This window comes from Haemaphysalis longicornis, unplaced genomic scaffold (genome assembly GCF_048455015.1).
Source record: "Haemaphysalis longicornis isolate Haplotype H1 unplaced genomic scaffold, Haemaphysalis longicornis Haplotype H1 scaffold_1, whole genome shotgun sequence".
Taxonomy (NCBI): domain Eukaryota; kingdom Metazoa; phylum Arthropoda; class Arachnida; order Ixodida; family Ixodidae; genus Haemaphysalis; species Haemaphysalis longicornis.
In genome coordinates, this window is record NW_027526203.1 from 222,319,381 (window position 1) to 222,332,948 (window position 13,568).

General features: G+C 52.4%; 1 protein-coding gene across 1 annotated transcript; it reads right to left on the reverse strand.

Moving 5' to 3' along the window:
* Window positions 1-6,774: 6,774 nt before the first annotated feature.
* LOC144157865 (uncharacterized) lies at window positions 6,775-8,128 on the reverse strand. Its single transcript, XM_077688589.1, has 2 exons — window positions 7,990-8,128; window positions 6,775-7,115 (listed from the first exon to the last, which is right to left on the reverse strand). The coding sequence occupies exons 1-2, from the start codon at window positions 8,126-8,128 to the stop codon at window positions 6,775-6,777; spliced, it is 480 nt and encodes a 159-aa protein (XP_077544715.1).
* Between the last annotated feature and the right edge of the window lie 5,440 nt (window positions 8,129-13,568).

Below are 13,568 nucleotides of genomic sequence, written 5' to 3' on the forward strand. Positions count from 1 at the left end.
TATAGATGTAGAAGTGCTTCAAGTGTGTCTGCGTGTAGATGTTGTATCATTGTATATGTGATGTTGTCTGGGCCTGGAGCTGAGGGTTTACACGTGCTCAGAGCAGCCCTCAGCTCATGTAGTGAAAACAGGGAGTTGTAAGAAGTCTGTGATTTGTTGTTGTCGTGTAGGGACTTCTTTTCACAAGAGGCTTTATGTTTCAGGAAAGTGTTCGTGTAGTGCGCTGAACTGGACACGTGTTGGAAGTGTTGTGCGAGTGTGTCAGCCTGGTCTTCCAGTGTGTCCCCTGTTGTACTGACCAGGGGCAGGCTGTGTGTCTGTTGTCCTTTGAGTTTGCGTATACGTGTCCATACCTTGCGTGTGTCTGTGTACGAGTTTATAGATGTTATGAATGAGCGCCAACTATCTCTTTTTGCCTCACGGCGCACACGTTTTCCGAATGCCTTGGCCCGTTTGAACAAGAGGAGGTTTCCCGACGTGGGGTACCGACGGAGGATACCCCACGCCTTGTTCTGGGCTTCTCGCGCCCGCCTACAGTCCTCATTCCACCACGGCCTCCGCTGGTTGCGCGGGGCACCAGAGGCGTGGGGAATGGACTTTTCGGCGGCGTCGAGGATGTGCGCCGTGAGGAGTTGTGCGGCTTCATCTACGTGTAGGTGTCTTATAGTTGTGTAGTGTAGATTCGATGTCTCTGTAAATGTGTTCCAGTTAGCTCGTGCTTCATTGAACCTATTATGGGAAGATGAACTGCTTGGGCCTTTACCTATGTATGTAAGTGAGGTGGGGAAGTGGTCACTGCCATATGGGTCAGTTCCCACACCCCACTCCAGAAGAGGAAAGAGAACTGCGGAGCCAATAGCCAAGTCAAGACATGAGTATGTGTTGTGTCCTATGTTATGATATGTAGGCTGTTTATTGCTGAAAAGGCATGCTCCAGAGGATGTAAGAAACCTCTCTATCAGGCGACACCGGGCATCCGTACGAGAAGAGCCCCACAGAGAATTGTGAGCATTAAGGTCGCCTGTTAGAATGTATGGTTCAGGCAGCTGGTCAACCAGCGCCTCGATGTCAGAGCTCGAAAGTGTATGGAGCATACCGTTATCAACCTATTAAATATTATTAAGCGTATTGCTACAGCCTCAAGGATAGTGTTTAAAGTGACAGGGTGGCATGCTAAGGACTTCCGGACGATTATGGCCACACCGCCAGAAGAGTGTGTGCAACCATCCCTGTCCTTTCTGAAGACCATGTAACTATTCAAGAAATTTCTGTGCTTGGAATTCAAATGTGTTTCCTGAACACACATTACACTTGGCTGATTAGCATGCAGTATTTCATATACATCGTCAAGATTTTTAAGAAGGCCTCTACAGTTCCATTGAATTATGTTTTCTCTTCCCATTATTTAGTGTGAGAGCTACTGGAGTGTGTGTGTTTGTTTATGTGTCGTTTTTCGGGGCTGTGACCCTCGCCTTTTTTGGCTTGTCGGGAGGCTTTGGCGTCGGAACGCGTTCCTTGCGCTGCGTTGCAGGCAGGAACGGCCCGACATCCATCTCGTCCTCGGATGTCCGAGGGGTGCCCGACGGACCGGGCCCCCCGGACTTGGCCCCCCCTCGGGAGCCCTTCGTTTGAGCCGCCACCGCCGAGGGCGTCCGGGGCGCCAGAGGTGGCACGGGCGGTGCGGTGGCGGTGGGAGCCGGTGCGGGGCCCGTGGTGTCCATGGCACTCTCCAACACACTGGAGGACGCGGGGAGGCAGGGACGGCAGCGGCACCGGTCCCGACGGAAGAGGTTGGCACCACAACCGCTGCTGCCTCAGCAAGCGGCGTGGTGGCGGGTTGGGCTGCCAGAGGCAACCCAGGGGGGGGGGCGGGGGAGGGACCAGGTCAGACTCATTGAACTGGGTCCCTGTGGAAACCAGACGCCGCTCCGCCCCCCGGCGAGCTGCGTCGGCGTACCTCCCCAGAGGGAAAGAGGCGAACCTCCTTCTCGCCTCTGGGAAGGTGATGTTCTCAGTGACCTTAATGTTTATGATCTTTTTTTCTAGTTGGAATTTTTCGCACCTGCGGGAGTATGCCGCATGCGGCCCCCCGCAGTTTACACAAGTGAGGGTTTCGGATGGGCAGTTCTCGCTCGGATGATCGTGCGCCGCGCATTTTGCACACGTTGTTCGGCCACGGCAAGAGTTCGTACCGTGCCCGAACCGCTGGCACTTAAAACAGCGCCGCGGGTTCGGGATGTAGGGACGGATGGAGCAACGGATAAAACCTGCATTTATGTGTTGTGGGAGAACTGCGCGGTCAAAGGTCAAGATGATGTGCTTGGTGGGAATCTCCTTGTCGTCTCTGCGGATGGTGATGCGTACCGGCAGTGACGCCCTGATCCTTCAAGCCGGCAAGGAGATCCGCATCCGTTTCGTTCAAGAGATCTGTCTCTGATACCACACCCTGCGAGCTGTTGAGGCTCCGATGGGGTGGGACCCTGATGTCTAGATCAGCCAGTTTTGTCTGAGCTAGAAGCTTTGTGGACTGCTGCTTGTCATTTATTTCGATTAGGAGTTCACCAGATCTTTGTTTTTTGCACTTATACGATTTTCCTATGATGGCTTCAAGATACTTGGCAATCAAGAAGACTGACTGAGATGCAAGAGGGTGGATTGGATTGAGGGATTCCATGACAAGAAATCGAGAGTAATGATCTGGTTCAGGAAATGTTAAAGATGGCAATGGGGGAAACGATACTTCGGTGCGGCCCCTTTTAGGGGGCCGATCACGATTGGGGGGGGGGTTTAGACAATACCATAAAGCATAGTATAAAAGCAGGGAGACGGGGGTACTTTCTCCTTTGACCTTACCCTGGTAGTCAAAGAGGTCCCGGAGCTCCCTGCCTGGTGAACAGACAGGGAGCCCATCCGCCGAAGCTTGACCTGGGCTCCGACGGCCACCGTTCGTGGTTTCTAACCCTCCACCTATAAACACATCGCCACGGTTGGATCCAGCTTATGTTTGGGGGCTCGGGGTCCGCGGTATCGCCAGTACCGTCACCAAGATTGCTCAAGGTGCCCCGTACGGGGATTATTCTAAATTCCTTCGCAGCACTCTTTCAGAGCCGGGCTCAGGGCCGTACCAAGAGGGGGGGTTTGGGGGTTCGAACCCCTCCCGAAATCTTTTCCAGGCAGCACGTAACCAATGCTTACTGTTGCTTTCAGCAAAACTACCCCCTTCCCAAAATTCATAACCCCCCCCCCCCCCCCCCCCGAAAAAAATTTCTGGGTACGGCCCTGGCCGGGCTAGTACGACCCAACCTATCTTCACACTTGTCTGCATGTGTTTGTGAACATTTTCAGCACACCTAGCTGAAATCTTGAGGAAATGGAACAATGGCCCCATTATTTCCAGAGCATCAATTGTAAACACAGTGCTAATGCTCCTTCTGTGGTTTCCTTTTAGCAACAGCTGCAGGATTCTGCATTTACAGGCAGTTAAAACATGCAGCAGCAGCCAAAAGAGAAATTTATCCCATTTTGTTTCTTCCTTGACTGGAAGTAGCAAAACAACAGCAAAAAAATGGAGTAGGTAGGTAAATGCCGAGCAACCAGGTGTCATAAAGGAAAAATTCCTGTGCAGGGGGATTGTCAAAGGAGAGACGAGTTGCATGCAGCCACACGCTCAGAGTGCTGGCCAGAGATACATCTGCACAGCCGACTGTCGTGTTGCTTGGGGGCCATTAAGGGGTCCCACAAATTACCTGTCGCGTCTTCGGGCACGACGGTTTCAACACTGCCTGCTGTCATGTTAGTGCTTGGTCCCGTAAGTCGCGGACACACATTCTCAACTAGCAACTTTCTTGGTTACTAGCTTGGTGGCTTGTTTGCTTACTTGCTCAGTCATAAAATTAATGTCCACATTCTCGCACTTGACAATTTTTTCAGGGAGCGGCCAAGTGCAATTTTTGCTGGAGTCCTTGTCATCTGCTGCCCCTCTCTCTTTCGCTACCGCCGGAAAATTGACCAATTTTAGGGGTCCAAGAAAACATTTTTTTTCCTACTATAAAATTGGTTAGGTACTAATTGCAGGAACACAAAATGCAGATCATCTAACGGCCTTTCCAATAACACCAGTTTTTAAAAGGTTTTTACATATATCATAGTTGTAAAAAAAATATCAAAATCAAAATTTTTGTCAAGTTGTCGAAAAAAAATGATAAAAAAGGAGTTGTGTATATCAAACCACCGGTAGTAGAAAAAAATTAGAATATACATTTTGTAGGAAAACATTTCAAAAACGCCCTAGAAAAAATGTCAACTTGCGCGGAACAATTCAAAATGTGCAATTTCGGGTGGTTTCCTGCTGCTGGAATAAATCTGGCGGTTTGTCATTATCAGAGGCACCCATTTGCCCCCAAATAACATAAAAACATCTTGTCAATGGCGCTGACTTTGCGTTTACAGCGAGCACAATATTTGGGACAAGCACGCGATGCGGAAAAAAACATGCATGAAGTTGAAAACGGAACGCCGTGGCTGATGCTTGTTGTCTTTCACTGTCAGTTATCTCTCAAAACATAAAGCTGAGCTTTATTATCATCTTCTTACTCGCAATTGTAGCCTTGCTCGAAAAAATGAGGTACGATATGAGCTAGAATCGTGCCCTGCGATCTTTGGCCGAGCAGCAGTTGCGCGATAAAAGAGATCAGCATAACGACGACGATGATGATGATGATGATGATGATTATGGGGCTTCTCCCTTTGGAACGGGCGGACATGAAATGCCCTAGCCTAATGCATACATCAAGCGTACCAGCACTCAAAATAGAACACAAAATAGAACACAGAACACAACATAAACAAGGTACATAAGGAGAGTAAAGGAACAACATAGATAAAATGTCCTATGCGCATAGTGATACATATATATATATATATATATATATATATATATATATATATATATATATATATATATATATATATATATATATATATATATATATATATATATATATATATATATATATATATATATATATATACATACCTACACACATGCGCATGTGTTACATACCCCTATACAAACGCACACTTCTCAATAACTATTAAATCCAAAACCACAAAAGTCGAAGGGCGCACGAGCAGCCAGTACGCTGTAGCCACCCATCACTCAACACTACTGCACGACAGTCAACGGCACAACACGCACACTCTCGAAGGTAGTCTCGCCGGCGGGTCTCCTTGAACCAGCGCAGTCAACGGCAAACCACTCACAATCCCGAAGCCATGTCAGTCTCGCCGGCGGGTCTCCTTAAACCACCGCTGGAGCCTTTCCTTTGTCACCTGCAGCGCAGCGTTGCGACCGGCGGCGGCACCTGCAGCGACGAACCCCAGCGCCTCTGGCAGACTCGCGCCATCTGGGTGCTTCGGGTGCAGCGAGTCACAAGGAGAACGATGTGTTCAATTGACTCCTCTGCTTCACCACACACTCTGCACCTCGCGGCTTGAACGTCAGGGGATGACTCGTAGCGGCGCCGATACGTTAATGTCCGCAGCGCGCCCGCTCGGGCCTCGAAGAGCAACCCGCCGTCCGTGCTGTCGTGGAACATAGCCTCCCTGCATATCGCCGTCTTGTTGTCGCGGTACAACTGCAGGGTGCTTTTTTCGCCCATAGCCAGTCTGCATTCGGCGGTCTCTGACTCCCGTACCCGCTCCTGAACTGCCCTGGCATGTTGCTGTTCAGCGGGTTCCTGGGTAGGACGCTCGAAGAAGCCGATTTCCGCCGAAGCACGTGAAGGCGGGCGCCCCATTGCGTGCGGATTCCAGTGAAGTGGTGGTACCGGTACACACGGCGAGCCCAGCGTGTGTCCTCCATGCGCCGAAGTCGTTCCTCGTAGGCGATCTTGCTTCGGGCTTCCCGGGCCTCGAACGACGACCAGCCCATATCGCCTTGAATGGCCTCTTTAGCCACGCAGCCATGGCAACCCAGCGCCACGCGTCCCACTTCGCTTTGGCAACGTTCCAGCCATGCGCGAGTTGTGAGGCAAGCAGACCACTGCGTTGGCAAACGTAAGGCACGGCACATGGACGGCTTTCCACAGCTCGCGCACCATCATGTACCGGCTGCATCCCCATACACAGCGCTTGCGCAGGATGCGACACGCTCGCTGCGCCGACTGCTGCACGTGGGCTGCATGTGCCGAGTACCGATCCTGTCCCGCGCTGAAGGTAACGCCAAGGTACCGGTACGACTCTTCTTGAGGCACTAGGTCTCCACTGGGGAGCGTGACATGGACGCCACCGTCGGGGCCAGAGAAGCGGAGTACGGCCGACTTCTTCGCATTGAAGCATAGGCCTAGCTCTCCGAGCTGCGCCGCCGCCACAGTGACCAGCCCCTGCAACGTAGCGGCGTCATCAGCCAGGAGAACCAGGTCGTCCGCAAACACTAATCCCGGCAGTGTCCACGTCTCCGGCAATCCTTCCGCAGTGAACCGCAGTGTGAAGCCCAGTTTCGAAGCCAGAATGGCGTGCTCTATCTTGGCTGCGTATAGCATAAACAAGATGGGAGATAGAGGGCACCCTTGCTTCAGGCCCCTGCGGACAGGAACTGGGTCCGTCACCCTCCCTCCAAAGGAGGCCACCACGGTGTTGCCTTCGTACAGGCGGTGCAGCAGCTCAACCCACACAGGCGCCATGCCGATGTCCGCCAAGTGCCGCAGCAGGCCATCGTGTGGTACATTGTCGTATGCTTTGGAGACGTCCAAAAAACATGCCACTAGGCCACGATCATTGCTTCCGAGCAATGTCCACACACTGAGTCAGCACGTATATGTTGTCCTCGAGGCGCCTACGGGGGCGAAAACCATTCTGGAGCTCCGTAAGGTGCCCGCTTGCTTCGGCCCATGCCGACACCCAGCCTTTCACTACCTTAGCGAACACCCTGTACAGGACGCTGGTCACAGTGAGTGGTCTGTGGTCCTTCAGTAGGCTGGGGTTGCCGCCGTTCTTGAGCAGTAGACACACTCTTCCTCTCAGCCAGTCCTCTGGGATGTTGTCGCCGTAGATAATGCCCGTGAAGATTATGGCGAGGTGTTCCCGAGCTATTGTGCCCAGGTGTTTGATGAGTCCTGCCGGGATGCCATCGAGCCCCTGTGCCGTGTGTGCTCCGAGTCGGGAAATGACACGGTTGAGGGCCCGGCGAGTCACCTCCCACTCATGGTCCGTCTCGCAACCGTCCCCGCTGGCCTCAATGATAGGCCTCCGTCCTCAAGCGCCCTCCGCTAGTGGATCCTGGGAAGAATTGTAGATGCCTCGGATGTGCTCAGTGAGGTGCCGCTCGACGTCGGCAATGACCTCCCCTGTAGTCTCCTCCCTAAGTGTAGGTTCTGGAGCCCTGCGGTCCAGAGACCCCACATATTTCCAAAACCTACGTGCTCCTTCCCGGCCAGCCGTCGTGAGGTCCTGCAGCTGTCGGTGGTCATGTTCCGCAATTTTTTGCTGTACCACTTTCTGCATATGTCGCTTCTGGAGCAGGTAATTCTCCCAGGCTTGCTGACGCTCCTCAGCGCTGCCAGCTTTTACAGCTTGACGGTGAAGCCGGTTAGCATTCCGTCGCGCGTCAAGAGCTGTTTTTACTTCTCTGTCCCACCAGCTTTTCGCGGATAGCCACGGCGTGCATTGGCGCGGACTTCATGAGTGTTCATGATGCCTCTTAGGGCAGAAACATACTCTTCGTACGTTGCACGCTCATTGTATATGTCACTCTGTTCGAAGCGCTCGGCAATTGCAGCGAATGCTGTGACCGGAACGTATCTGTGTGCTGGCCGATGGTTCATCGTGGGTCTCCGGAACACTGATGAAGAGAAGGATATTTTGACTCTGTTGTGGTCACTGCCCACACTGTGGTCACCGCTTTCATCAATATGCACCTTGGTGATATGGGTAGCCAACTTTCCAGATACGAGTGCGTAATCGATGCAAGACCGGCTGTTACGCACGCACCATATGTGAAGTCACCCTCGCAGTCAACGCGCATGTTGGCAATCTCCAGCGAGAACTCTTGCACCAGCTTGAGCACGAGGTCCCCGTTGAAGTCTTGATACCCATCAATGGACTGGAGGTGTCCGTTGAAATCACCCATGACTACCACTTCACTGTCCGTTGACCAACGCTTTATATCCTCGGCCACGCACCGCATGACTGCCTGGTTCCCATCATGCTGGCCGCGCGTGACAGACAGATATACGATTCCCACAATCACAGAAGATCCAACGATCGTACCCGACATCCACATGTGTTCTTTGCACGAGTGTCCCAGTCGTGTCCACGACGTATCACTTCGCCAAAGCACGCCAATGCCACCACCCTTGCGTTCACCATCATCTCTCTTACACCCCGACCAGTGCCAGTTTGGGTGAGTGGAAGGCTCTTCCAGTCCTCGAAGATGAGTCTCTGCGACCGCGTAGAGGGTGAACTCCTCCTTGTGCAGAGCTGTGAACAACTCCTCCCACTTGGTCGCGCGCCGTGCTCCATTCAAGTTGAGAAAGCCTACGTTGGAGCTTTCCGTAGTCTTCCTGCAACGACGGCGGGTAGTATGCTTGCTGGCTATTGGACTGATCGTCCGGCAAGCATGAGGTGATGTCTTACCATATCGCCCACTGCACTGTAAATCGCTGGCATGTCCGACTGGGGGTTCCATACCGGTGGACGAATCGGTCCCCACGTTGGCACGGTGTGTACCGAGTGCGGTCCCTGCGGTGGCGTCGCTAGGACGGTCGAAGGGGGCTGCCTTGGGAGCATTTGGTGATGTCCATCTGACCATGGGGGCGGAATCGGGTGTGCCATCGGGAGGTGCGGACTTCGGGGCGATTGGGCGGGACGGTGAAATGGCGGTGGAGGAGGCATCGGAGGCGGAGCGCCGCTTATCGCGGCTCCCGCTGGTTTGTTCGCCGTGCGCATGGCCTCGATGGCTGATTGGTTCACTTCCTCCAGCCCACTGTTTCTCACTGGGACTGAAGGTTGCGCCCTCCAGAAAGACATGGGTGCTTGCACCGCCGGTATCATCGACTCTGGCGGAGGTGGTCCCTGGAGAGGTTGCATCGGCAACATTCCAATGGTTGGTCTCCAGGGTACTCCTTCCTGAGGTGCGAGTGTAGGCTGGGAAAATTGCAGTAGCGGCGTCATCTGTGCCAGCGACTGAGGCGGAACGGACTGCGCTGCGGTGATAGATGCACTCAGTAGCCCCAAAGTCCCGTTGTTGGGGGCCTGTTGGACTGGTGGTGTCACGTACCTCGGTTCCACTGGCTTTCGCTGATGATTCTGCCACCGTTCGCCTAAAAAAGGGAGTGTTGCTTGAGGAATCTTGGCTGCAACAAAGCCGGCGCCCTCCAGGCTGTATAGGCCATCCTTCCCCAACATCGTGTCCTGCCACCCCCTACTGAGGTCAATGAACCTGCGACGAGTACGCCTGCACCACTTCCTGATCCTCGCGTTGGCAAGCGGTATTGCAACTCTCACCTCCTCGCCCTTCGTCGCCACCTCGGGGATTGAGCACACCACGATATCGTCCACACCATTCGCACTGCTTGCGTTCAAAGAGTGGACAATCTCATCTGGCGTCCTACGAAGCACGTCCACAAGGCCGACGTGCATCACATAGCGCCGGGGGATGGACTTAGCCCTGCGCTTGTACGACGCAATGTACTTAAATGCTGTAGCCGTTGTAGCTTTTCTCCCATAGAGCAGGCCTACTGCTCCCGGTGAGTCCATGGCTTCCAGGATCGCTGTAGCCATTTTGCCTACATTGGCGTCTCCCACGATGAGGACCTCTCTGCGGGCACTGCGTGCTGGGAATACCCAGTTTCCCCCACTTCGAGTCGGCATCCGGCCCTGCACGGTGGGCCCCCGGCCGACTGACGTGTTGCTCTAAGTGGATATCCTGTTGGGCGGCTTCCCTGTGACCGGGGGTACTCCGAGGGGTGGTGCTAAATGTGCTTTCCCGCTGGTTATCACCGCGTCTACCCCTCACCTTTTCTTTCTGGCTCGGCAGTTCCTTGCGCTCCTTGCTCTGCAGAGAGTTAATGCTGCGTTAGGTGCGTCAGTGCAACTGTGTCGGCCGTCTTCTGTGGACTCCGCGCCTTCGTTTTCTGCTTCCCCACCAACCTCTTCCACGTGCACTCCGGATATCTCAGCCTCCTGTGCGCTGTTATCTCCCAAGCCGTGGCTTACCATATCTAGAGAAATCACGGGGTCTTCAGGAGCAGGTTCTAAGGACTCACGCCCTGGACTGCCTGGAGACTCTAGCTTTGCTTGCTCGCCGAGCGAGGTTGGCGAGGTGTTGTTAGGGTCCCTAGAAATTGTGCTAGTCTGCCGTCCGCCGGCCGCGAAGGGGGCTCCTCCGTGATGCATGCAGCGGCGGCGCTGCAGTCAATCGGAGCGCGGTGGCCGGCCGGCGCGATGGGCAGCGGCGGACGGCGCTCTGCCGTGCCGCTGCTGCCATCGTAGTTCTGCCCTATTTCTGGGCGGGTTCAGCCCATTTTAACTGCCCCTTTTCGAACCCTATCCGTTTCTGTCGACAAACCAGATTAGCCAAATAAGTTGGTTCTTACCAGTACGAAGTGTTTTAACCGGAGCGTGAAGTGACAGGAGTACGTTATCGCGTATTATGAAGGATCGAGCCTTGTAAAAACCGCGGAATCGTGTCGCTATGCTAGCCCCCGAGTATGTGTCGAACCGATTTCGACACATACTCGGGGGCTTCGGGAACACTGCCGGCAAGGCATCGTTTTCCAGCTTGGAAATATTATGCGGGACTTCAGCTAGCAAGCAACCGTTCTTTGTGAATACCCCCGCCGTTGTTAACTGATGGATTAGTCAGCGCGTGAAAATGTGTGTGGTGTGTGGCGGTGCTCCGCTTTTTTCTATGGCTCTTTGGAACCGTCTTTCTTTGCAAGTTTCCCAAGATGTTGTCCCCTGTACGTGTATGTAAATAAAGCAGCTCGAACCGGTGCCTCCTGACCTTTCGCATCGTTGATCTGGAGGCCCTTAAGCGCACGTCTTCGCGGCCCCCTCAATCGTCCGGTCAGCTGGGAATCTGTTAAATGTAAATGCCGAATAAAAAAACAAGACGTGTGCACATGCATACGAAGTTTTATCACCTTCAGTCATCAGATACAGTGATTTCTCCATAACTCGAACTCGGATATCTCGAAATATCGGTTAAGTCGAAACCTTTTTTTTGCCGTGCATATACCTGCCATAGGCGACATTTTCCACCCTTTGTCTCGAAACGTCTTTTCAGGGATCACGGATATCTCGAAATGTTGACAATAGGACGCAATGCAACGTCCGCTGCAGGCTTAGCTTAGCTCCCATTACGCACCGAACACCGTCGCGAACGGCAAATTTGCACGGGGTACGCACTGTGCGCGGCCGATGTCCCGTTAGCGGAGTGCTGTCCGGCGCCTACATCGTTGATATAGGGACCGGGCGGCCGTTGTATGGCACCACCGTCGTTTCAGCGAACAGCGCTGCCCGTGGCGAACCGCTCGTCAGTGGAATGCCGGTGGCGGTCAGCGCAGCGTAGTTGTGGCTTTCTGTCGTTTTTCGGCGGTGCGGCTTGCAAAGCGTACGTAACCCCACGGGCATTTTTCAGATCGGTAAATCTTGAGCGTGGATGTGACGTTTTAGAGGCATGCCATGTGTGTTATTTACGCCCATACTCAGTATTTACAAATATACGCTCAATGCTCCAAGCTGGAAGTGAAAATTCGTTGCTTCATGCAATTTTTTCATGCCTGCATGCAGTTTCGCGAATCGAGAAGTATATTGCCGCTAAATGCTCCCACAAAGCCGGTGTGTGCAACCGATCTAGGAATGCTGCGGCACTGGCCTTGGGCAGTTGACGACGAAACGCAGTCGACGTCGTGCACAAGCGACAGACAAAGCTGGCGGGTGTCTTCGAAGATTTACCTCAAAACAGAAATTGTGACGGACGACGCTTCCGTAACTTCATTACCTACGGCTGAAACGTGTTTAATTTCACAGAAATGCTCTTACTACAGTCACTGGGAATCGTTGATAGAATAAATACCGCATGATAGTAGAACGTTATTGCTTGTCGTGGAGAAGCATTGCTTTACAAGAAATGCAATGGTTGCTGGCTAGTTGGTAAATGGTTTTTCAAAAACCAATTCCTGCGTGGCTGAAGGACGCAAGACAGGAGGGTGCCCGAAACCTGTACTCAGCTTGACAACTGATTGCTGCGGTCGGTTTACAAGCTGCCACCTACGATTGAAAAATCATGCACACTTCTGTCTAACGACGATGATGTTTTATCGCAAAGCTCTATCGTATCAGTTTCCTTGGTTGCCTCCTGGGTTTAAACTTTGACTAGTTAAGCGTCGAATTTGACCAGCACGCAGTTTGCTGTTTTGATCGCAGCGTCTTTGACTTTGACCATTTCCCATTCGATTTCGCACGAAGAAAGCTTTGTGTTCAACCATCATAATCATTATACGGAGGGCTAGATGATTTTTCTGTTTAATTTTGAACTTCCATGCCCCCTCTCCAAATCTAAACTTTTTCCAGCGTGTCGGAAATGGGTCTGTGGTGCAGGACTCGGGCTCATGCACCCATATTTGAGGCAACTAATCGCGCGTTTTTGGTGTCTTCACCAGGCATTACACGATTTTTTTAGGTACTCTGTAAATACTACTTAAGCATTAATACTTAAACACTGCCACATTTGTTTAACTATCGGTACCAGCCTTTATTCTACGCAGGTGGTAAAACGGGAAGGGGAGGAGGGATGGTTTGTAGCTTGGGCTTTTGAGTTGGTGAATAACTTTGGCTCTTGATAAAATGACCACCACAAACGTGGGATTTCCACTTCGGCTTTCAGGCTCCCGTGCTGTCACAGTGTCGCTCACCAAAACCGAAGGTACAAACCTTACGGTTACAGAAAGTGTAAACTACCGCAACATTTCTACGGCTACACGGTAATCCATCTCGTATGCAGGTGCCTTTCTATTCAAAGCACACGTATCGAGGTATCCCAGCGCTAAGCTGGCGTGGAAACCGTAGTCATTGAAACCGTAGTCATTGAATTCTAATATTGTTAATAGTTTTATTCCTACTCAGATCGAGCGGAGCCAGGCGCAGAGCGCTGCGAAAAGCGCTCGTGTTAATGTAACCGTTCCCCAACTTTACAAGCATCCAATAAGTTTGCGTAGCCATTAGTGCATTTAAGAAGAAAATAATACAAATAATAGTAGTTTTATTCGTACTCAGAACGGGGGGAGCCAAGCGCAGATCGCTGCAAAAAGCGCTCATGCCATTGCAGCCGATACCCAACTTTAGACGCGTCCGACAAGTTTGCGTAGTCATTACTGCATCTAGGAACCCAACACACCTGCCTAGACTTCGTTTCATCTCACATGTCTGCTCACAACGCCACCAAAACATACAAAGCACCGAAGCAAACACGACAAAAACATCGAGAGGCTGTGTAGTCCAATGCACCGGCTCATTCCACTGACGAGCGGAGCGCCGAGTGGTGGCGCCACCCGTCCAGCACCTTG